We start from the raw sequence: 21,971 nt of genomic DNA on the forward strand, positions 1-21,971 counted from the left end.
TCAGCACTTGTGGGTTTTTTTCCTGAGCTACTACTCCTTTTATGTTTCTCTTTTTAAGATAGAGCCTTGTTTAGAGCAGAATTGAGTGGGTGGTAACTCCATGCTTCATGACTTGGGGAACCAATGAACCATGCCTCCTGTACGTTGGGTCTTGTGTCTCCCTCAGGCAGCCATGTGTGATAGCCCCGCCTCTCCACCTCCTCTTCCACTGTTGTCCTTGCCCGTGTTTTGCTAATAGCCATCCTGATAGGCTGGAGGGACACAGCAATGTCCGTTTGTATTTATGTTCCCACAGTTAGTGACATAGGCTGTGGATGTCTTTTTTCATTTGTATGTTTTCCCCAAATATCTGCTTATTTGGGTCCTCTGTCTTATCTTTTTGTAGTTTTCTGTTTGTTTTGTTTCTTTGTTTTAAGACAGGGTCTCATTTAACTAGGCTGGTTTCAAATTTGAACATAACCAGAAATGACCCTGAACTTCTGATCTTCCTGCCTCTCTGCCCCTAGAGCTAGGAGTCCAGGTGTACAGTACCACATCTGCTTTACACAGTGCTGGGGATGGAACCTGGGGCCTCAGGCAAGCTAGGCAAGCACACTGTCAACTGAGCCTCAGCTCTAGAAGCTTTGTTTTTAAAAATAATTTTAATGTATGTGGATCACTCCTTTGAGATACACCTTTTAACACTCACTGTATGGGAAATAAGCAGACTACGGCGAGGGCCTGCTTCCTGGTCGTGGCAGATGGCATATCGTGTGGATTGGAACCCATGCATGGGCAAAGGAGCAGGGTGCTGCCAGGGGCACACTCTAGGGACTGCTGATTTCAGAGCCTGTCCAAACCTCTTTTGCTGGCACTGGCATTCGTACACCACTAGGCCACCCCCTCTCATTTCTTTGACAGAGCTCTGCACAGGGAGCCAACGATAAGGCTCTGGCCCTGACATCCTTCTCTAACTTCTAGAGGAGACAGGGCCAGTATGTTAGTCGGAGTTCCTATATCTCCTCAGGGCTCTTCACACCTGACTCACACATATAACCTTTAGTTCTCCTGCCATGAACAGATGGCCACCAGGATAGGGGTGCTGGGACCCATACATGGCCTGGGCTCATCTTCTGTTCTTACTCTGGACGCTTCCTGTCGCAGACCAGGCAACTGACTCTTAGCTTTCTAGGCTACTCTCTATCCTAGGTCATTTTTGTTACACCTTGGTTTCTGGGTCTCTGATCCCACAAGGCCCTGACGTGTATAAACTATCCCCACTCTCAGACACTTCCCAGACCTCATCTATGCGCACGTATTCTCAGTCCTGCTCAGGTGTCAGCAATAATTCCTCTGAGAGGCAACCAGCCTCACTCGCCAGAGTCTGCTCCCTGAGACCTATGCTTCGTCCTGCCCATGAGATCTCTGCCGTGGCCTGAGTCTGTCTGTTCCTCCTGCTCTCATGAACTTTCTTCCCTATGTGTAGAGGCACAGTGGGCCTGCCTTGGTGAATCCAGGAAAAGCTGCAGGCTCCGTGCTTGCTGCTTGTCCCTGACACAGGAGCCTCAGCCATGAAGCCAGTCCAGCTCTAGTCCAAGGAACAGTGGTCAGGGTGGGAGGGGCCACTGTGTTCTCTTGCCTTTTGTCTCAGACCAAGCTAGTTGGCTCAAGGACAGCCCTTTCTTTTATATCTTTGGGACAGAGCTCAGGGCCACACTCCATCAATGTTCCCGGGCTTTGAGTCCTTGGTTCTGGCAGTATGTGGATTCCTCTGGGAGGCCCTTTAGGGGGTTGGACAATGCTGAGTGCCTTGGGTTGGTGCTTTTTTTTGGTGGGGAGCATACTGGCTTCTTAGTTGCCTCTTCCAAGGCTCAGGGGTGCTAGAATGGCCTAAGCAGGGCAGGTGGTTGGAAGACTGGGTAAGAGAGTACACCCCACATATCAAGCCTCTGGAGAGAACTCAGAAGATGTGATGTGCCTGGAATCTAGGAAGGACCTTGGGGTGCACTAGGCCATGAGATCCTTTGGGTAGTCGCCCATAGCCTTTGGCATCAGGTGGAGAGTGGGAATGGGCATGGAGGACTAGCAGGTTTTCTGTGTTCTGTAGAGACATTTGAGGCCTCTCATTCAACACTGGGACTGTACTTCGATTACTTATACAGGACCAGCGAGCCTTGGGCCTGACTCCCATGGCAGGGGGGTGACCATGCTGGGAGAACAGTTGGCATCAACCCTGGGGTCTATTCTAAGGAGGCTAAGCTAGCCTCCCCCTAACCCTCCTGTGGACTAGGGTGTTGTTGCCTGAGTCAAACTGTGAAGTATGATTAATAAAAACTCAGACAGATATTGGGGTTCAGCCTGAAGGTCAGTAAAGCAAAATAGCCAGCTACTGGCTCTTACCTTGACCTCAGTCCAAAAATGGCAATCCTGCCTCCAGAAATCTCAGAATGAGACTCTGTCTGAGAACTGTCTCCTCCCGTTTTATAATCCTCTCTGGGGCTGAGATTAAAGGCGTGCACCGCTGGGATTATAGGCATGTGCCGCTCGGTTTCTATGGCAACTGGTATGGCCACTGGGATTGAAGGTGCATGTTACCACTGCCTGGTCTGTAAGGCTGGCCAGTGGGGCTGTTCTACTCCCTGATCTTCAGGCAGGCTGTATTTATTAAAACACAAGTGAACCGCCACTACAGAACCGGCCCACAGTGCGTCTGCTGGAGACTCACACTCCTGCCAAATGCCAGCCCCTTGCTGGACTCCCAGTGTGGCCTGTCGTCTGAGGGCCACCCCTCCTAGCTCCAGGATACATGCGAAGCTAATGGTGATGGAGATCATTTTATCTCTGCAAACACTGAATATGGTTGTATCCCACCCCGGACAGGGCTGTTTTCCTCGGCCCCTTCCCTACCAGCCACTGAGCCCTTCTAATTAACTCAGCCCTGCCTGCTCTGGATATAACTAGCCAGATATTTTCAGGGGATGATGGGGCCCAGTCTCTCTGAAGCCAGACTTCACACTGTGTCCACATGTTGAATAGGATTTGGAGATTTATGTAAGAGGTCCTGTCGTTTCACATGGCCAATCCCAAAATGGATTTTTCCTCCAAGTATTAGGTCAGGGGGCACCTGTAGTCAACAGAAGCCATTGCTAAGAAGGTATTTAAGTAATGACAAACATCTAAATGAGAAAACCCCACTAGATTACCAGCCAGCTGGGTGATGGATGGCCCATGAAGTTGGGACAGAGGCCTGCCGTCTGGGCTAGCTCTGTAACTGCCTACTGGGGCTGTGCATGGTCAGGCATGCTGTTCCCAGGAAGTCACATTCTGTGGTGGGGACTGGGAGCAGGCTTTTCATATTGGTCAAAAGACACACATAGTCCTTTGGGCAGCAATTCTACAGGCCTAGGCTCTCAAGAAACAAAGATAAATCAACATCCTACAACCCAGCTCTTCACAGATTTGTTCATCCATTCATTCTTCCTGCATTCATTCCACAGGCTAGTAGTGAGCACTGCCTGGAGTGAAGGAGACTGTGGCTCCTCCCTGGTATGCTCAGTCAGAGAGGGCCCATCATTGCCAACACCCTCTTGCTCTCCCACCCTTAGCCACCACACAGACCCTCTTCCTCAATGAATCCACTTCATGGGTCAAATGCTCTTCTCACAAGGAAGGAGGTGTGACTCTCTCCCAAGATCATGCCTACCATCAAGTCTGGCTCTTGCCTGAAACACAAGCCAGGTGGTATACTATTTTGTCTTAATTAAGAGCATTTGTGTATGGTAGGCAGTATTCAGCCCCCACTCATGACGGATTCTCTAGCAGGGGACTGGTGGGGGCAGGGCCAGTCAGTGCTACCCATCAAGGAGGAAGTCCCCTCCAGGGCCAGGCTCCTGAGGGAGGCAGGCAGGGAGCCAGCTGGAAGCAGGCCTGAACAGCACAATGCTTTGTGGCTTCGCGGGTTTGTGGCTTTGCACAGTTCCCTAACATATGTGGGAGTGGTTTCACCTCCTCACCCCAGGCCTTCCCCAAGGGCCTCTTACCAGTTGAAGGCTGACTGGGAGCTGGGGCACAGGTTTGGAACAGGGTCAAGACCTTGAGGGCCAAAGCAGGCTGTAATTCACATGAAATGCATATTTGCATCAAATCCTCCAATCACCCATTTGCAATGGGCTACTCACATCCATGCCATAGCAGGGATAAGGGCCAGACCTGAGCTACCCAGGGATGGAGCAATAAGGAAGGGTATTCTCACTCAGGACAGTGAGTCCCTATGAGAATGGCCCTGTGGCAGGAGCTGGGAAGGAACCCAGACCAGACCTCCTGCCACCACTGTCCCATGGCAAGCCAGTCACTGCCTCACCCTCCAGTACTATGCATGTGGCAGGCCTTTGGGTGTTTCATTGAAGAGGCAGATAGTGAAGGATGGAGAAGCAGAGGCTATGTGCCAATCAAAAGCAAGGCTCTATGAGCCTCACCTTGACCTCTCTCATGGTGACAGTCAGGCCTACAGGGACTATTCCATCAGTTTGTGTCAAGGCTATGCGAACAGGAAGCAGCCCAGTAGCTCCCACCCAGTGCTGTGACAGACTGAACAGACCTCAAGACTGCTGCTAGGTGGATTCTAAATCATAGTCAGAGGCTGCGTCAAGTGACAGGAAACCTCCGTCTAGCTGTTGACTTAACTGAGAGAGCTAATGGCTCCCCTTTGTTTTTGAACTTGGTTCTCACACCACTGACCTGCATTTGTCTGCTGTCGGTCTGCCTTTCTGTTCACCTATTCAACCAACCATCCGTCTACCCTCTTATTCCTCCACCCATCCACCCACCCCTATGCACTGATCCATCCACTCCTCCATTCACCCATCCATCCATCCATCCATCCATCCATCCATCCATCCATCCATCCATCCACTCATGTATCTGTCTGTCTCTGCACTCACCCATCTCCTCATCTACCCATTCAGCTTTCTGTCCATCTGTCCTTCCACCCCGTAACCTGGGTTATAGCCTGAGTTCCACTAGCTTGTAAACCCCTCCCTTTCAGAGCCTTCTGCCTTTGGAGCCCATGTGGATATACTTGGAGAGGCCTGGTCTATGTGACATGGCGAAGGGGAGCTGTTTTACAGCTGAAGCTGCCCGTGTTCTTTGTTTTATTCATCCTACTATCTCTGGATGGGTTGGGAGGGTTCTTGCACCCAGACCTCAGTCAAGGCAACAGATGGTGGATATGGTGTCTCTAGCATGAGGCAGAGCTATGAGGTGAAAGGGGGACAGTACCCCCAAAACACATATACTTGAACCCTCACCTTCAGGTGCAGGGCTTGAGCTCTGTGGATCTAATGAAGCTGGACAACATGGATGTCAGCACTGTGTTGTGACACTCAGTCATTATGCCCCAACTCTGGTGTGGAGTCTTCCTTAGACAGAGGTAGCTGACCAGTGTCCACCTCTGGGGTTCCTGGACTCTGTGTGTTTGCCTTTCCAAGCAGAGGCCTCTCATAGATACCACCTGTTACTACAGATGGATACCGAGCCTGCTAGTCTTGGGTATCCTTCAGCAGAGGCTCTTGGCATGGTACTCTGGTGTAGGTGGTCCAACCTGAGTGGTTGTAGCCTCTGACAAGCTTACTACTGTCTTCCTCAGGAGATCGTCCTTGTGGTGTTCTTTGGGACAGAGTATGTGGTCCGCCTCTGGTCTGCTGGCTGCCGCAGCAAGTACGTGGGCATCTGGGGCAGGCTGCGCTTTGCCCGGAAGCCCATTTCCATCATTGGTGAGTCCTGCCTATCCTACAGACACTCCACACCATACCCCTGCAACCAGAAAGACATTCACCCTAACAGTCCTTCCCAGAGAGTCCCCACGGGCTGAGACTCTCCCCCACACACTATTCTCCCTGCAGCAAGAGAGGCCCTAAGGCCGGCAGGAAGTGTGCCTGGCTCCCCCAGCCCTGGAGCCACAGCTTCATGTGACTCTCCTTGCCCAGCATGGCGTGACAGGCTTTAGGATCTGTCTACTCTGACTTAGGTAAAGATACATGCGTGGGTCCCCACCTAGATTATTCATGTGCCCTGAATAGTTGGGTCTCATGTTGCTTGAGTGTCACATCACGCAGGGGCGGGTGGTGACACAACCTCCCCAGAAGTAATAACCTGGGTGCCAGAAGTAATAACCAGCTGCCCCTCCCACAGACCTCATCGTGGTGGTGGCCTCTATGGTTGTTCTCTGTGTGGGCTCCAAAGGGCAAGTGTTTGCGACATCGGCTATCAGGTATGTTGGTCCTTCCATTTCTCCCTGTGAGACAGGACCCACCACAGGGCTCCCTCCTCTTAAGCAGTAGCCTCTCCCTCCCTCTATCTGGCTCTTTCATGGTGGGTTGAAAAGGGGCAGGGTGAACATAGTTCATAGTATTGAGACAGTAGGCAACCCTAGGTTCAAAGCCAAGCTCCTAGGACTTAGGTGATAGGACCACTGTGTGGTTGCAATGTGGGTGACCTGGGCCTCCCCAAGAAGGCCATCTGGAAGGACTTCTGGAGTCAGAGTTCACAGGCACCTATAGGAAGCAAGATGGCCCAGTACAGGGTGACATGTGCGTGTCTCCTTTACCCATTGGCGCTCAGTGGGGACAGGAACATAGGGGGCAAATGCTTGTGACCACCATGACCCTCTCAGGCCCTCTCTCCCTGCTTCTTAGGGGCATCCGCTTCCTTCAGATCCTGCGGATGCTGCACGTTGATCGCCAGGGGGGAACCTGGAGGCTTCTGGGCTCTGTGGTCTTCATTCACCGTCAGGTGAGTGAGCCTGGTGTGGGCAGGACAGAAGCTAGTCAGCATACAGCAGGAGGGCTGGAGATTCACAAGGCTGGGATGTGGGGTTGGTGGTATCTTAGTACTGGGACCCCAGCTGAGTGACTCAGAGCTAAGCAGATACCAAGGCATGTGGGTCCGAGGACAGGATCCAGAACCCCTAGAGTCCTCCCTCGCAGCCTGAACCCACTCCATATCCATGATGGTAGCATACTTGGTCTGCCCGTGGTGCAGAGCTGATGCCACCTCCCTCAGACTTGGGACAAAAGTACAACGGAGAACAGATTTAGGAAGCTCGGAAATCAAGGATGGTGCAGTGGCGAGGGTCTCAGATACCGTCCAATGGGAACTCTTTCTCAGAGAGGCTTCTGGGACACATGACTCTTAAGTACTGTCGTGCCATGAGAACAGAAGAATCTGGTAACCCAGTGGCTGGTTCAGCACGATAGCTGAGACTGCCTCACTCAAGTAGCATCATTTATCACCTTCAAGAGCTGTGAAAACCGGGTTGCTCTGGACGGTGACTTCTGCATGTAGACCACCCTATAGCCAGCATAGTATAATCTAGCAAATGCTGGAACTTTCTACCAAGGCACTTCTCTCACCACACCCATGGAGCTCTGGACCACAGGGTATATGAGCATGGTTGTTGTGTTGTTTGTCCCCAGGAGCTGATCACCACCCTGTACATTGGCTTTCTGGGTCTTATCTTCTCCTCCTACTTTGTCTACCTGGCTGAGAAAGATGCCGTGAACGAGTCCGGCCGCATCGAGTTTGGCAGCTACGCAGATGCTCTGTGGTGGGGGGTGGTAAGTTGGAATCTTTAGCTGGGGTATCTCAGGGAGGGGACACACGGACCTGGGCAGCAGGGTTAGGGATATTGGGCTCTACTTGCTCAATTGTTTCGCCTCCTGCACTGAGGCTACTGACCCCAACATTAAAAACTTTTCAACTGCAAAATTTGCTCCTGAAGCCTACAGTATGGGTCCCTCTGTACCAGAGTAAGCGTTCCCTAGTCCCCGCTTTGAAATTTGAACACTGGTATCTTTCAACTTCTGTTTTGGAAGGGAAAGCTGATGGGACACGTGGAGCTTGGTACCTCAACCTTGTGGTGATTTTTGCCCTGGAGGGGTCCTGGGCTCAGAGTGAAAGGAGAGGTCAAATGCACACTTTGCTTGTCTTTGGTCTCTGTGCTGACCCAGAGAGCACACCTGTGCCAGGAATCAAGCCGTGAGATGGCACAATACCTTCACGGTCCTTGGGGCCTGGGAGAAAGAAGCAGAGTTTCTGTGGATGTGGGGTCTACACTGTCCTTCACTGCCCCAGGCAGCAACAGTGTGAGGGCCAGCCAGGCCCTAAGTTTATGAAGATGGTCATGAGCCTCCTGGGTTAGGGTGACTCCAAACCAGCTGAGTTGCCAGTATGTATGGAGAGGACAGATGACCTCTTATACTAGGGCTGAATTTCCCAAGGGGTGGTGATGTTGTGTGCAGGCGTGTGCGTGTGTGTGTGTGTGTGTGTGTGTGTGTGTGTGTGTGTGAGAGAGAGAGAGAGAGAGAGAGAGAGAGAGAGAGAGAGAGAGAGAGAGAATGGGTGGGGGCATATGACTCCCCAGGAGTCAGCTAGCAGGCAGAGGAGGGAGAGGTTCTGGTGAAGATGGAATTGAAGAAATCCAGACACACTCTTGGAGCACTGGTCTATGACCTTGGAACCATTGCTCATGGCCTAAAAGCCTCTGACTAAGGCAATTTAGGGGGCTTTCTAACTGCCAGTGTCCTCTAGAAGTTGATGGCTGCCACATGGCCTTCAGGTCCTTCTCTGAAAGCAGGCTTTGTCCAGGCATTAGACGTCAAGGACCCCTATGCTCAGGGAACACAAATATCTAACAGGAGCACAGAGTTCAGGGCAGTTGTGGGCTACCCCGATTCTATCTCACCCCTCAACTCTGAGGGCGATAGGTTGTACAGAAGCACCATCATGCCTGGAGGAACTACCAGGGCTGGCACCCCTGGGTGGGTGTGAGGATACCAGAGCCCACTCTATCCCATCCAGCATTCTCAGTCTGTTGGACTTGGAGCTCACTAGGCTACTGAAAAGGTTGGTTAGATTGTGGCAACCCATAGAAAAGGACATCACAGGCTCTGGGAACCTGGCTCAGGGCAAGCAGCCACACATGGTGGTGATGGCTGCACTGGGCCCTGGTTTCAGTGCCCCCAAATACCCCGACCAGGAATGAACAATCTCTGAGGCCTGTTCACTCTCAGAGCTTCTAGATTAAGGTGGGGACAGGAATCTGGGGCAAACACATGTTCCCACAATTCCTGCGTGCCCCCAGGAAGCAGGGCACATAGCAGGAACTCTTGACATTGGCCAAGTCAGTCTGTTTTTTGGACGTTTCCAGCATTCTAAACAACTTAAGGACATGCTGGCAAGCTCCCAGGTTGGGACAGGCCCTAGGTTCACCTCTGTCTACCTTTTGGGGGAGGCAATGTCTCCAGATACCCTGGTATGACAGGAAGTAGTGTTGGTAGGAGAGAGCTCGGTGCCTCATTTAGGAAGCTTGCCTGTGGTAGGGGGAAACATCCCAGAGATGCAGCTAGGCCTGCATGGGGCAGGGGCCAGACTACTCCAAGCCAGAATTCTCTGGTGAGAGATGGGCAGTGCTGACTGAGGCACAACAGGAAGTGAGTGGGTGACTACCCACAGTGTGGCTGATAAGTGGTGCCCAACCTTAACAGTGTCCAGCCTCGGTGCTGCCTTGCCTGCGTTCCCAGCCTCCTGCAGGAGCTGCTTCCCAGCCCCCTGGTCCCTGGCCCCCCAGCCCTCGGCAGAGAGGCGCCCCCACTCCCACACCTGTGCAAACATCCGCCCGCCAGCCGGGAACACGGCCCTTTTGTGCCCAGCTTGGCACCACTGCTCTGGCCTACTCTGTCAGCTACAACTCAGGTCTTGGCCACAGCGCACCCTGGCCTGGCCATTGTTCCCATGAGGCCCTGTGCCCTTGGCTGCCCAGGACCCCCAGCACCCAGCTCAGGGGGCCAACAGCCCCCATTCATTCAGCGGCTGTCTCTGCGGCTGTCTGGTGGGAGCAGCCCAAGGCTGTGTTCCTGGCGCCTCTAGGGTAGTCAGAACTTGAGTGCTAAGGACAGGGACAGCTGGGCTCAGAGTTCTTTAGCCTGTGCCAATGAACAGTCATCTCCTTTGTCTCCCTTCATTCCACAAGGGGAGTATGGCCCCATCCTGCCCTGCTCCTGGGCTCCTCATCTGCATTAATGTGGCGGGGGGGGGGGCATGTGAGCACCCACAGGTGAGAGAATTTTCAGAAGTTCAGACCCCTCTATTATCTGATGTATCTGCCCCAGGCCAGGCCTCAAGCCCTGCCCCCTATCCCAAAGGGTGTTGGCTGGACCCTGGGGACTGGACTAGCTTCCCCTAAGGTATACTGAGGGTAGGACTGGGCATAGAGGCATGCCTGCAGGGGTGGGAATTGCTCTCACCTTGTTAGCCTGCAGAGGCTGTAATGAAGCTGAGGGTCCTCAGCTGCCCAGTGTTTCTTCACTGAGCAAGTAATGGGGGCAGGAAAGTCTGTCCACCGCCCACAGGTGGATTTAAGTATGTCCTGTTCTGTCGAGATCCCACGGTTTTGAAGACCAGAGTCTGAAACTGAGGCATGGGCAGGGCTGTGCTGGCTCTTGGAAGGTTCATTATTAAGTCTGGTTTCTGGTGGCCTGAGCATCCTGGGTTGTTCCTTTGTGTTTCACGTGGACACATATCACTGGATTAGGATCCACCCAGGGGACCCAGAAGGAAGGCTGTAATTTGGAATAAAGCCATAGTCTCTGTGTGTGGCGGGGGTGGTGAGCCATGTGGGGGACACAGTTAAGTCTAGAATGTAGTTATCCAGGTTGTATTTTGCAGGGTTGCCTGTCTTCCCAGACCGTGGATTCCCACAGCTGGACTAGAAAGGTGCCTGCTCCATGGGACTGTGTCCCCTTCCTCTGGTAGAAACATCTACATGGGTGTGAGGTCCCAGAACCCCCAGTGTAATGTCCAAGTGTGGCCGTGAAGCATTTGGGGAGCTCCTCAGGCCTTTACTTCTGGAACAGAATGCATTTGTTTGTACTATGGTTTGAGTGGAGAGAAAAGCTGTTTCTGCAAACACGGGCTCCTCTGTTTAGTGCCTGGGGTCTCTGAAAACAGGCGGCTGCTGGGCTCTGTTTACCCCGAGTGGATAAATACAGAACTTCAAGTGAGCAGACTTGATCCCCACCCTGCCTTTCAGTCCCTTAAAAAACCCAGTCTGACCGGGCTTCTTTCCTCACCTGGAAGCTCTGAAAGGTTCTCACCTTCCAGGCTGGACTGCATCCTGCAGAGCCAGGCCAGAGGGGCCTTGGGATGGGGAAGTCTCCTTAGATGGTCACATGCAAGAACTGTCTGTGGGACATGTCATTCTTCAGGACTATTCTGACTGGAGACGTGAAGGCCAGAGCAGGGGTCAGGGCTTGTAGCATTCAGCCTTTTCCTCCTCCATGTAGGTTCTATGAGTATCATGCAGAAAAGGCTGAGAGCCTGCCAGAACCCTTTCTAGTGAGCCCTTCCCAAGGAGGTGTCTTTATCAGATGGCTAGGAGTCTACAAAGCATGCCCATTTTCTTGTGGTTGCTGTTCAGTAGCCAGTGCCTACAAGATGTATTACATAGACTCAGCAGATCTGGTGATGGTGGTGTGAAGCATGATTAATAGAAACTCAGAGAGAGAAATTGGGGTTTAGCCTAAAGATCCAAAAAGCAAAGCAGCCAGCCACTGGCTCTTACCTCGACCTCAGTCCTAAATGGAGATCTTGCCTCTAGGAATCTCAAAATGAGACTGAGACTGAGATCTGTCTCCTCTCATTTTATAATCCTCTCTAGTTCTGGGATTAAAGGCGTGCACCACTGGGATTAAAGGCAGACACCGCCTGGTTTCTATGGCGACTAGTGTGGCTACTGGGATTAAAGGTGTGTGTTATTGTTGCCTGGTCTGTAAGGCTGGCCAGTGTGGCTGTTTTAATTTTCTGATCCTCAGGCAAGCTTTATTTATTAAAATACAAGTGGAATGCCACTCCAGGGGTGCACAGGGGTTTAACTCATGCCGTCAAGGATGTGCCTGTGCAAGTCTCAGGAATAGAGCTTCCCAGGTGCCCTTCCACCTGGAGGAAGCAGACAGCCTCTAGTGAAACATGAGATACAAGGGTGACACAGTGTGACGCCGCCGTAGAGACCAAGCTGTACTCACATTCCATGTCTACCAGGCATCAGCTGTGTGGCCCTGGGTATGCCAACTAGCCTCTTCGGGCACATCTAATCCATGGGTATGAATAAGAGTTAAGTTCGTGAGCATGCAGGAAGCTGAGCTCCAGCAATGATTGTTCTGGGCCAGACTGCCTCCAGACTCAAAAGGAGAAGACTAGGTACCACTAGTTCCAGAAGTCAGGTACCACTAGCTCTGGAAGTCCTCCCAGTCTCTTCTTCCTTCAGCCTATTCAGGAGGAGGAAGGGGACCATGAACCATAGCCTGCCCCACAGTTTCTGTCATTGGGACAGTGATTTATTCAGGTGACCTACTGTTAGTTGGATCCTGGAAAGGTCCCCTCTGTTCATTGTCCCAGGAGACTTGCAGATCTGGCTGTTGGGGACAGGTTCTAGACAGCTCTATAAAATGGTCCATTCCTGAGTTGCTGTCTCTGTAACTTCAGGAAAAAGAATTTGACAGGGACAGGCCACCTGAGAGTGAGGACTCATGAATGGACTGGAAGGTCTGTGGTGACCCAGGAGAGGAAAAAGGCTCCTAGTAGTTAGGTGCCCTCCAATGGGGGGCTGTCCAGCGCTCAGGACCACTGCACTGGAGCCTCCTCCTACTGATCCTTGGGGGGAAGGCAGGAGCATGGCCGCAGGTCTCTTTCCTGCATTTCCTCCCCCACTCACTCGAGCTTCTTCCCAGCTTGACATCTAGACCATTACCCTTCCACTTGTAGAGATGTTTTTGTCCCTTTCTCCCCCCCCCCTTTTTTTGGGGGTGGGGGGGCTGGGTTTTATGTAGCCCAGGCTAGCCTCAAACAAACCACACATGACCTTAAACTCTCACCAGTTGCAGTCCAGCTCTGCCTTTACAAGTAGCTCGTGGCATGTGCCTGACTCCCCAGAGAAGGCAGCTGTGGGCCAGCTCTCACATGTGCGGTGCAGGCCCTCTGGGAAGACACCACTAGCGAGGAGCTTAGCTCCCTTGGGTCCTCTTATCCAGCAGCCTGCTGGCAGCCATGCCCTCAGTCCCAGGAGTGACTTGGCTTCAGTTTACATTATCAGAGCTATTTCAGGTGTGTGTGCACATAAGATGTCCGGACAGCATGTGCCCTGGCTGTCAGTCATGGGCGTGACCTCTAGACCTCTTTGTGAACTTATGCAGTGTGTATGCACACCCCCATGGTCTCGGCTCTGTCGGTGGTGCATGTTCCCTCATGTGTATGTGAGTGGGAGTGTGTGTCCCTGTCTCCATGTGAGGCACATTTCCAAGTGTATGGACACATATGTAGAACAGGGTGGTCCCCTTAAAGAGCCCAGTCATGAATGACTTCCTATGCCCTCTGTTTGTGTGTGGGGTGTGGATTTGTTTAAGGATAATGACATTGTGGGGAAGATTTCATGTGGGCAGTTGTGGGAAACACCAGTATGCACCCTCTACAGCCTGGTGCAGCCCTGAGGGGGGTGGCCCAATGGTGGCCTGGGCCCAGCTGTGGCCTGTCCTGTTGGTTGCCATCCAGGGAGACTGACCTGTTGTTTCATGACTTGTTAGCATACTGCTAGAGTAATGAACTTAGAACTGTGAGGTGACTCCTGCTGTCCTTGTCCTCTGTTCCCCTGCTGTGGTTGCTCAGAATGCTTCCTGAGCTGCGAGCACCCATCTCCACAGCCACTCACGTGTGCCTGGTCACCTCTGACTCCCATACTTTTCTTACCTTCTCCTCTTCTCAGTGGACACTGGGGAACAGCAGTGGTCCAGAGTGCAGTCTGTCTGGGAATGACGTGGGCAGTGATGGTCAGGAGGGATCTTGGAGCTTCCTCTCTGGGCCTCCCTTCAGTTGAAGTCTATTAGATGGTGTTCCCCAGGCCCCGTCCTTGCTGACCCTTTTGGCCAGGGGTCACTTAGGGATTCTCATGTAGGTCTCAGCTGGGTGGTTGTCACTTGGACCCCAGTGTGGCAGCTGAGGTATCTGGAGTGAGCAATTGGCTCTCCCGTCACACTGACCTGCCTTAGCTGCAGGGCTGACCTGGACAGCGTGTTGTTTTCCCAGTGGCTGTGTGTGAGTGTGTGTGACACCCTGGTCTCCCCAGCAAGCCCAAGGCAGACTTATGGTGTGATCTAGTAGTTAGGCACAGCCAGGGTGGGCCCCCAAGTCCCTCATCAGAAGCCTCAGGAGTAAACCTCAGATGACAGACGGCAGGGGGTGGCCTGGGGGGGGGGCAGCCCCTCACTCCTATTGTCCCACTGCACACCCTGGACGCTGCTCTCCCACCGAGAAGAAGGCTAGCGCCTTGTCTTATTCTCTCTGAAAAGGAAAAATGAAACATCTGGATCCCTGGGCTGGTGGCAGGAAGCAGCATGTCAGCCCCATCCTGGGGCTTTGTGGACCGCTGGCCTCAGTGGGAACTTCCGGCCTCCTGGGGGCCAGTGTACTGCAACTTCGGTGGCCAAGACAGAGCTCCTTGGGATGGGGCAGGAAGCCTGGCCCCTGTGGGTGGGCTCTGAGCTGTTTGTCTGTCCTGCACACCCCAACCTCTCTGCAACCCCAGGGCTGTGCCATCTGTGGTAGTCAGAGCTGAGGGACTAAGGAGACAGAAACTTGAGCCAACCAACTTACCACAGTGCTGTTCTGGAACTTTCTTGGAACTGTGCCTCACTATTATGGTGGACAGGGTTTTAGGTTGGTCTCTCTTGTTATGAAGATACTGGGTTGGAGCTGGCGGATGTCCTTTCTGAGGTTCTCAGCCCACCAGCCACTGACTGCTGTCCTTCTTCCTTGTAGGTCACAGTCACCACCATCGGCTACGGGGATAAGGTACCCCAGACGTGGGTCGGGAAGACCATCGCCTCCTGTTTCTCTGTCTTCGCCATATCCTTCTTTGCACTCCCAGCGGTGGGTGCCCAAGGGGACCCTATCCTTTGTTTCCCCTGCATCCTTGCCCCAACTCCTGAGCCTCCCTTGAAGTAGAATAAGAGGCAGCCTGTCGTGACCCTTGACAGAAGCAGTAAGGTGCAGGGGAGCAGACTGGGCAGAACCTGTAGGCCTGCTCTGCAGCTGGAAGTGACTCTGTTTCATGACCTTTCCAGAAATCATAGACCTATGTCTACACACATGTGCTATGTGGGACACACACTGGTTACTTGTACATATGTGCCGTTGTGTCTCTTATATATGTTGTATGTATATACTGTACATGTGTTGCATGTATAAGTATGTGTTGCATTTGAATAGCATATTTACCATATGTTCTGTGTGTCCATGTGTTTATATGTATCTCTGATTTCATGTGTGTCATGTGTACACATATATTTGTGTGTATGTTCCATGTCTATATAGTATCTGTTGCATGAGTCTCTGCAGCACATGGGAGATAATATGTGTTCGTGTGTCTGTTTTATGTGCATGTGTGACATATAGGCATATGTTATGACATATGGTATGTGTCTCCTGCATGGCCCCCTGTTGCTAAGGTAACAAACACTCTTTCTCTGCCACTACTTGCTCTTCTTGGCTACCCTGGCTGCAGTAGCTGTGGGCTCCTTGCCGAGGACAGCCTCAAACTCCTGCTCCCCCAGGGCATCTGCTGTGTCTCCTGCCCACCTCCTGGTGGTGGCTGCCTTGCCACAGCCCTGGGCACTGTGCATGCCTGGTCTCCAGGTGCCTTTTGCTCCTCTTGCTCTTCCTTGGGGCCTTTGTCCTTTGTTGAGTATTGGCCAGCATGACCCATGTGACAATAGACACCTTGTGTCCCTTACCAGGGGATACTTGGCTCTGGGTTTGCCCTGAAAGTCCAACAGAAGCAGAGGCAGAAGCACTTCAACCGGCAGATTCCAGCCGCGGCATCCCTCATCCAGGTATGTGCTATGCCCGGTGGGCTGTTAGTGCTATGTGCTTGGGCAGTGGAGCCCCTCCAGCCATGCTCACTGCCTGAGAGGAATGGGTCCTTTTGCTGTGGCTCCTCCCATGGTAAGGTGGCTCTCTGGGAAAATACCCATTATTGGGATGACAGGATGAGCACAAAAATGCAGGACCATCACTCCCTATACTATTCCCATTGATGGCCATACTTGCAGGATAGCATGAGGCCTGACCATAGCCACTCAGCCAGTGTGTACTCTGCCAGTCAGCCTATGTGGACAGGGATAAGTCAGAGAGAGGAGGCCTGGTGTACCCAGCTTGTACAGTGGCATGTCTCTGGGAGGTCTGGCATCTCTTAGGACCAGTGGTCATTGGTGGGAATAGTAAGTACAATAGTCAGACAGCACGGGCCACTTCTCAGAAGGTTGGGAGTTAGGGACAGCAGAGCCTGAGAGCAAAGGGCAAGAAGGCTCTAAATGCAACTGAAGAAATGGCGGGTTTTGCTACTGTACTCTAGGCCCTTAGGAACACTCCAGAGACCTGGACTGCCCTTCAATGATAAAGAGAACCGTTGCAAACTGGGTTTCTGTTTTTTATTGCTAACTGAGCTGAGGTCAGGTGAGGACTCAGAGCACGGATGCTCTACATGACCAACATAGCCTGGGTGTGGACATAACCATCTAACCAGAGTAGTGGCTATAATCATGGTGTGAACCCCTCTAGTTCAAGTGGAGCTGCCCACATAGGGTGTGCATGAAACATACAACCCTTGGAAGGACCTCTAAACTGTCCTGAGTCATACGTATCCCTGCCTGGGTTTTGTGTCTGTGCTAGATTCCTGTCACAGAATGGGGCTGTCTCCCCAGAAGCCTTGCCAGCATGCTGAACTTTCAACCGGTTTTGCTTTTTTATGCCCATAGGGCCTTTAGTGACAAAGCCATTGTGATATGTCCCCATAAGAGGTTCTGGCATCTGTTTCTTCCTCTTCTTGCTGCCTTGGCTCCCTTAGGCCCCTCCAGGGTCTTCTGCAGGTCATCTTGCTGTGATGACTAAGGGAAGGGGTTGTCCCTCTAGAATGCTGGCCAAGAGATTCATTTGTAGTCATCAGAGGTTCCTCATAGTCATAGGCTAGCACTTGAAGCCCCGAGGAGGCCTCACCTCATGCTGGTCCCTACTGGTGTTCCACACCCTGCTGGTGTCACACAGGCCTGGGCAAGCCTTTTCCACTATCTTTCTCTAGGTAAACCCGATTGTCTAACTCTGCCTTAGTTAATGTGTTTGAGGCTTGCTCAAGGCCACTCTTCAGGAGGGACTCAGGTCACAGGCAAAGGTCTTGTTAGCATCTGAGCTATGACTGATAGTTGACGCATAAGGCAGTTCCCTTCCTAGCCCTAGAGGGCCAGGTCCTGCTGCCAGGGAAGGGGCCTGGGGCTCTGGGAAGAGCTGAAGGTTTTCCAAGAGGTACCACTGAGTGGCTGGATCAGTGACCTCTCTTTCCTTTCCCCTCTGCCTGGTATCAGACTGCATGGAGGTGCTATGCTGCTGAGAACCCTGACTCATCCACCTGGAAGATCTATGTCCGGAAGCCTGCCCGGAGCCACCCTCTGCTGTCCCCTAGCCCCAAGCCTAAGAAGTCTGTCATGGTAAGCAATCTTACCAGTCATCAGAATGGGGAGTGAGTGTTAGCAGCTCAGGAAGCTGGAGAGGCTGAGCGTGAAACCCTAGTATTGCCATTGAGGGTAGCGCTCATCGGGGTACCACCACCATTCTGAGGTCTGAGGAAGTCTGACCTGATCCCTGCTGTCCTCATGTCCTCTGCCCTTGTAGCCATATTGGACTAGCCATGCCAAGACCAGGATAGGTCTAAAGAGAGTACTTCTGGAATAGGATGGGCTGCTCCATCAACTGCTAGAAGAAAGCTCTTGAGAGGACCCTGGTGCTGGTTTTCCTTGTTGGGTAAAGCAGGCAGGGGGGAAGGTAGGAGCTCTAGATCACAGAGGAGGGAGGTTCCAGCAGCTGTGGGCAGGAGCCCTGTCATCTACCTGGAGCACTTAGGAAAAGGTTGGAGCTCTTCCTCTTCCTGACCCTCACCCTCACTTTCTTTGAAGAGACAACCTTCCCAGTTTCCAGTTGTCATTGGACACTTGAACTTGCTCTTCCCTTTGTCTGGATGTTCTCCCTGGCTTCACACAACCTGCTCCCTCACGTTATCCAGGAGACCCCTTTGCTTGTTTTCGTTTGATTTTTTTCCAGACAGTTTTTTCTAATGTGGCCTTGGCTGTCCTGGAATTTGTTCTGTAGACCAGGCTATTCTTGATCTCACAGGGATCTGCCTGCCTCTGCCTCCCGAGTGGTGGAATTAAAGATGTGTACCACCCCCGCCTAGCCAGGAGACCTCTTTAAAGAGGCTCCAGTGCTCCTAGTGTATCTCCCACCATTTACTTTGCTGCCTTGGCCTTTAGCCATACGGTCCTGGTGCAAGCTTGCATATTTACAGCCTACTGTTGTCCTGTTTTTATTTTTTGGTCTGCCTGCCTTTCTTAGGCTGTGGCTCACAGAGGGCCACACTGGGCCAAGTCACACCCTGACCCCTCCAGCAACATCAGCACACTGAAGCCTCACTCCACCATGTTTGAGGGTGCTAGAGCTCAGCCGCTGACCCAAGTTCCCTCAAGGGCACATATCTCAAGGCTGGCCTCGGGACTCTACAGGTGTCCTGGGGCTGGTTGATGGTCTGGGAGATGGTGCAGGAGCTGCCACTCATCACGTGGTCATTTTAGGTAAAGAAGAAGAAGTTCAAGCTGGACAAGGATAATGGGATGAGTCCTGGAGAGAAAATGTTCAATGTCCCTCACATCACATATGATCCTCCAGAGGATCGGAGGCCAGACCACTTCTCCCCTGATGGCTATGACAGCTCAGGTAAGCAAGCGCACATGCGTGCAGGGCCAGGGTCCTCAGTGCTGACCCTGTAGCAGCATCAGTCTGGCTTGGGGAGCTTCCATGCCACCCCCAGTGCTCTCCTGGCACTCTGTCCATAAGGACCCTTGGCACACACAGTCACTGCCTACCTTGGGAGCCCAAACATAGCTTTGAGGTCTCTGCTACAGGAGGATGGAAGGCAAAGTAGACCTGGAAGTTTCTGGAAGCTTTGATGCCATGTTCCCCTTGCCTTTCCAAAGGAAGTACAGTCTGCTGAGAGGAGGCCTACAACTGCCTTTGAATGTTGGGGGTCAGCATGGCCTGACCTTGCCACAAAAGGGAAAGTGGCACATATGTCCTGTTCACTGGACCTCTCTCTTTCAGCACCCAAGTTCTGTATTTGAAAAATGGCTAGGGTGACCTCTTAGAGATTTGCCCACTGACAGGGAAGTCCAGAGGTGAGGGTGGTAGAGATGAGGCCTCTTCAGGCTCTGGAGAGCCAGTGAATGGTTGGTGAAATCATGGGAACATATGGAATTGGGGTCAGCACCTTGATGGACAGACACTTCTTAAAGCCCTAGGTTTATATCTGCTGTCACCAGAGCTGTTCCTCTATATTCATCCCACTGTGGAGCTTGGATGAGGCCTGGCTCATGGGACCTGGTTATTAGGCTGCAGGCCTGTCCAAGCTTTGGATGCTGGGTCCCAGTTCAAGTTTTGCCTTTGTTAAGCCACAGCAAGGCTCTGCAACACTTGAGAAGGGAACTTGGAGAGGTCAGGCATATTTTCCAGGCCACAGACTGGGAATGTGGCATGCCCCCAGATATGCCTCTGGGTCACCAGCTACAGGGCAGATAGGCTATGAGCACTCTTGGCAATCCTTCCTTTTGTCTGGAGACCCCTTTATTGGGGATCACAGCAGGAGCATCAGGTATCCACTGACCAGAGAGACTTCTCTGGGGGTACATGTACTGTTTCTGTTAGCACAGTATATTGTCAAGTACTTTCCCATGAGACATGGCTGCATGGGTCTAGGATTCTCACATTCCTGGCCCCAAATACAAGGTGGAGACTCTGAATTTGCAGCATAACCCTTGGGAGACAGCATAGGTGGCTGTGGAAGGAACCCAGTACTCCCTGCAGCTCTCATTATCTCTCTGAAAACTTCAGTACCCAGCTCACAGTGAATGACTGAATTCTCTAGCAGCTGTCTGTAACTTGATTTGAATGGTTCTGGCCTTTTTTCCTCCTCTGAGTCAGTGTGGGTATTGAGATAATGATCTGTCACCAGGACTAGGACATTTTTTTTTCTCAGCATCTCCTGGGAAATCCCTTACACTGTCCTGCTAACTGATTCCTCTCAGGACTATATACTGAGGCAAATGGTTCAGATATCCCAGTGTCCACAGGTTCTGCATCCTCTGACTCAATCAATTAGCAGATTATTACATGGCAGTTGCTTTCCTAAAGAATCTGGAGATGTCATACGGATATGCAAGAAAGTTCTATGTAAATGCTTTCCTATTTTTATCTAAGGGACCCGAGTATTCATGAATCGGGAGAGTCCAAGAACCATTTCCTGAAAGACAGGGAGGAGAGACCTTACAAACATTCCTAAAGTCCCTGCCCAAGATGCAGCCCTAGGTGGAGGGGACATCTGGCTGAAAGTACAAAGAAATGATAGTTGGGCCTCAGCACTTGAGGTTGGGGAGAATCCTCTTCCAATTGGAGAGCTGGGAGGTTGAGCCAAAGGCACAGGTGTTCATCTCATTTCCTCCTTGACTGTTTGCTCACTCTAGCAACGATAGAAAACCCAGGGCCTAGTGCTAGCTCCTGCGGGCCTGGTTTCTGCAGTCAGAATCTACCCTCTCATTCAGAATTATTCCTGTTTACCTTCAATGAGTCCCAGGCTCCAAGGGAAGGCTTCATTTGAGTGTCCTGTTGGGGACTGGACATCCATTTTCAGTATCTGGGCTGCCAAGAGTTATGCCAAGCTTTATGTGCTATGTGGTCAGGCAGGAAATAGGCACTGACATTGCATCCTTGGTAGGATGGGAATTAAGGATCCAGACCGACAATATGTATCCAACACTGTCTCCTGTGTTGATGCTATGCCCCTCTGTTATTCTGTCATTTAGGTTTGTTCCATCCTTCTCAGATTTCTTCCCAATGCCTGGGACCTGCCAGAATGTGTTGGTACTAAGTAGAATGTTCCAGAAACTTGCAGCTTGCTGTCAGTTGTACGGACAGTTTTAGGTATAGCAGAGGGTAACCAACAACATTGTTCCTCATCCTTCTTCTCACAGGTGTTAGGGCCCCAACCCACCAAGTTCAGCTTGTCTGAGGGCAGCAGACCTGTGGCCTGTGTCTTTGTTCCCACTACTACATCTTGGCAGGAGGGTGGGAAGTGTTTGAGAAAGAGGCTGTAGCTGTTCTATGCTCCTGAAGGCTACCCTAGGCATCCCGTCTGTCAGGACCCAGCCTGGGCCCCACTCTACTGAGCGCCAAGCTGCTACATCCTCATCAGATGGCATGGGGATTTGGCTCAGGGCTGGCCACATCTCCATGAGCCCCTGGGACATACTCCCCGCCTGCCCACTGGAGCGGGCACAAAGGGCAATTGTGCCAACAAATGCCCAGTGCCCCTGCAGCTCTGCTTCAGGGGTAGGATCATTGTCTCAATGCAAATAGGGGCTTTCTGCTAATGCTAATGGGCAGGTTGGGCGTGAGCAGAGGCGGCAGGGATGCAGCCCTGTGCCTGCCCAGGAGAAGCATCACTGGATGTTTTCTGAATACGGGGCAGCAGTGTCCCTGCCGTCCATTCAGCCTGCTTAGTGTTATGAAGTCCGCAGTGATGTCTGTGGCATGTTAATGAGGTACACGAGCGGAGAAAGCAGCACTGCTTGTGGAATGCTCCCACACCGCGCCGTCTCTTTCTATTAATGAGATAAGTCAGCCTAGACCAGAGCCACCAGATTTTGGAGATTGAGCTACTGGTCTGGCCCCTCTAAGGACCTAGGGAAATCCCTACCCTATGGGTTACCTGATATACCCAAGTCTCCTTATCTAAGAGGCTCTTAGGAATCTTGGACACTCTGGCATGGAGACGGGGTGCTAATCCCAGTGGGGGA

General features: G+C 52.1%; 1 protein-coding gene across 2 annotated transcripts in view; it reads left to right on the plus strand.

The window, feature by feature from the left end:
- Positions 1–21,971, plus strand: part of Kcnq1 (potassium voltage-gated channel subfamily Q member 1) — a 321,067-nt gene that overhangs the window by 71,692 nt on the left and 227,404 nt on the right. For both annotated transcript variants that reach the window (XM_038335391.1, XM_038335401.1), the window contains exons 3-10: positions 5,624–5,750; positions 6,169–6,247; positions 6,672–6,768; positions 7,452–7,592; positions 14,842–14,952; positions 15,819–15,914; positions 17,439–17,561; positions 18,699–18,840. In XM_038335391.1, coding sequence (XP_038191319.1) covers positions 5,624–5,750; positions 6,169–6,247; positions 6,672–6,768; positions 7,452–7,592; positions 14,842–14,952; positions 15,819–15,914; positions 17,439–17,561; positions 18,699–18,840 — 916 coding nt within the window. The remainder of the gene's footprint in view (positions 1–5,623; positions 5,751–6,168; positions 6,248–6,671; positions 6,769–7,451; positions 7,593–14,841; positions 14,953–15,818; positions 15,915–17,438; positions 17,562–18,698; positions 18,841–21,971) is intronic.

The sequence above is a fragment of the Arvicola amphibius genome, chromosome 1, assembly GCF_903992535.2.
Source record: "Arvicola amphibius chromosome 1, mArvAmp1.2, whole genome shotgun sequence".
NCBI lineage: Eukaryota > Metazoa > Chordata > Mammalia > Rodentia > Cricetidae > Arvicola > Arvicola amphibius.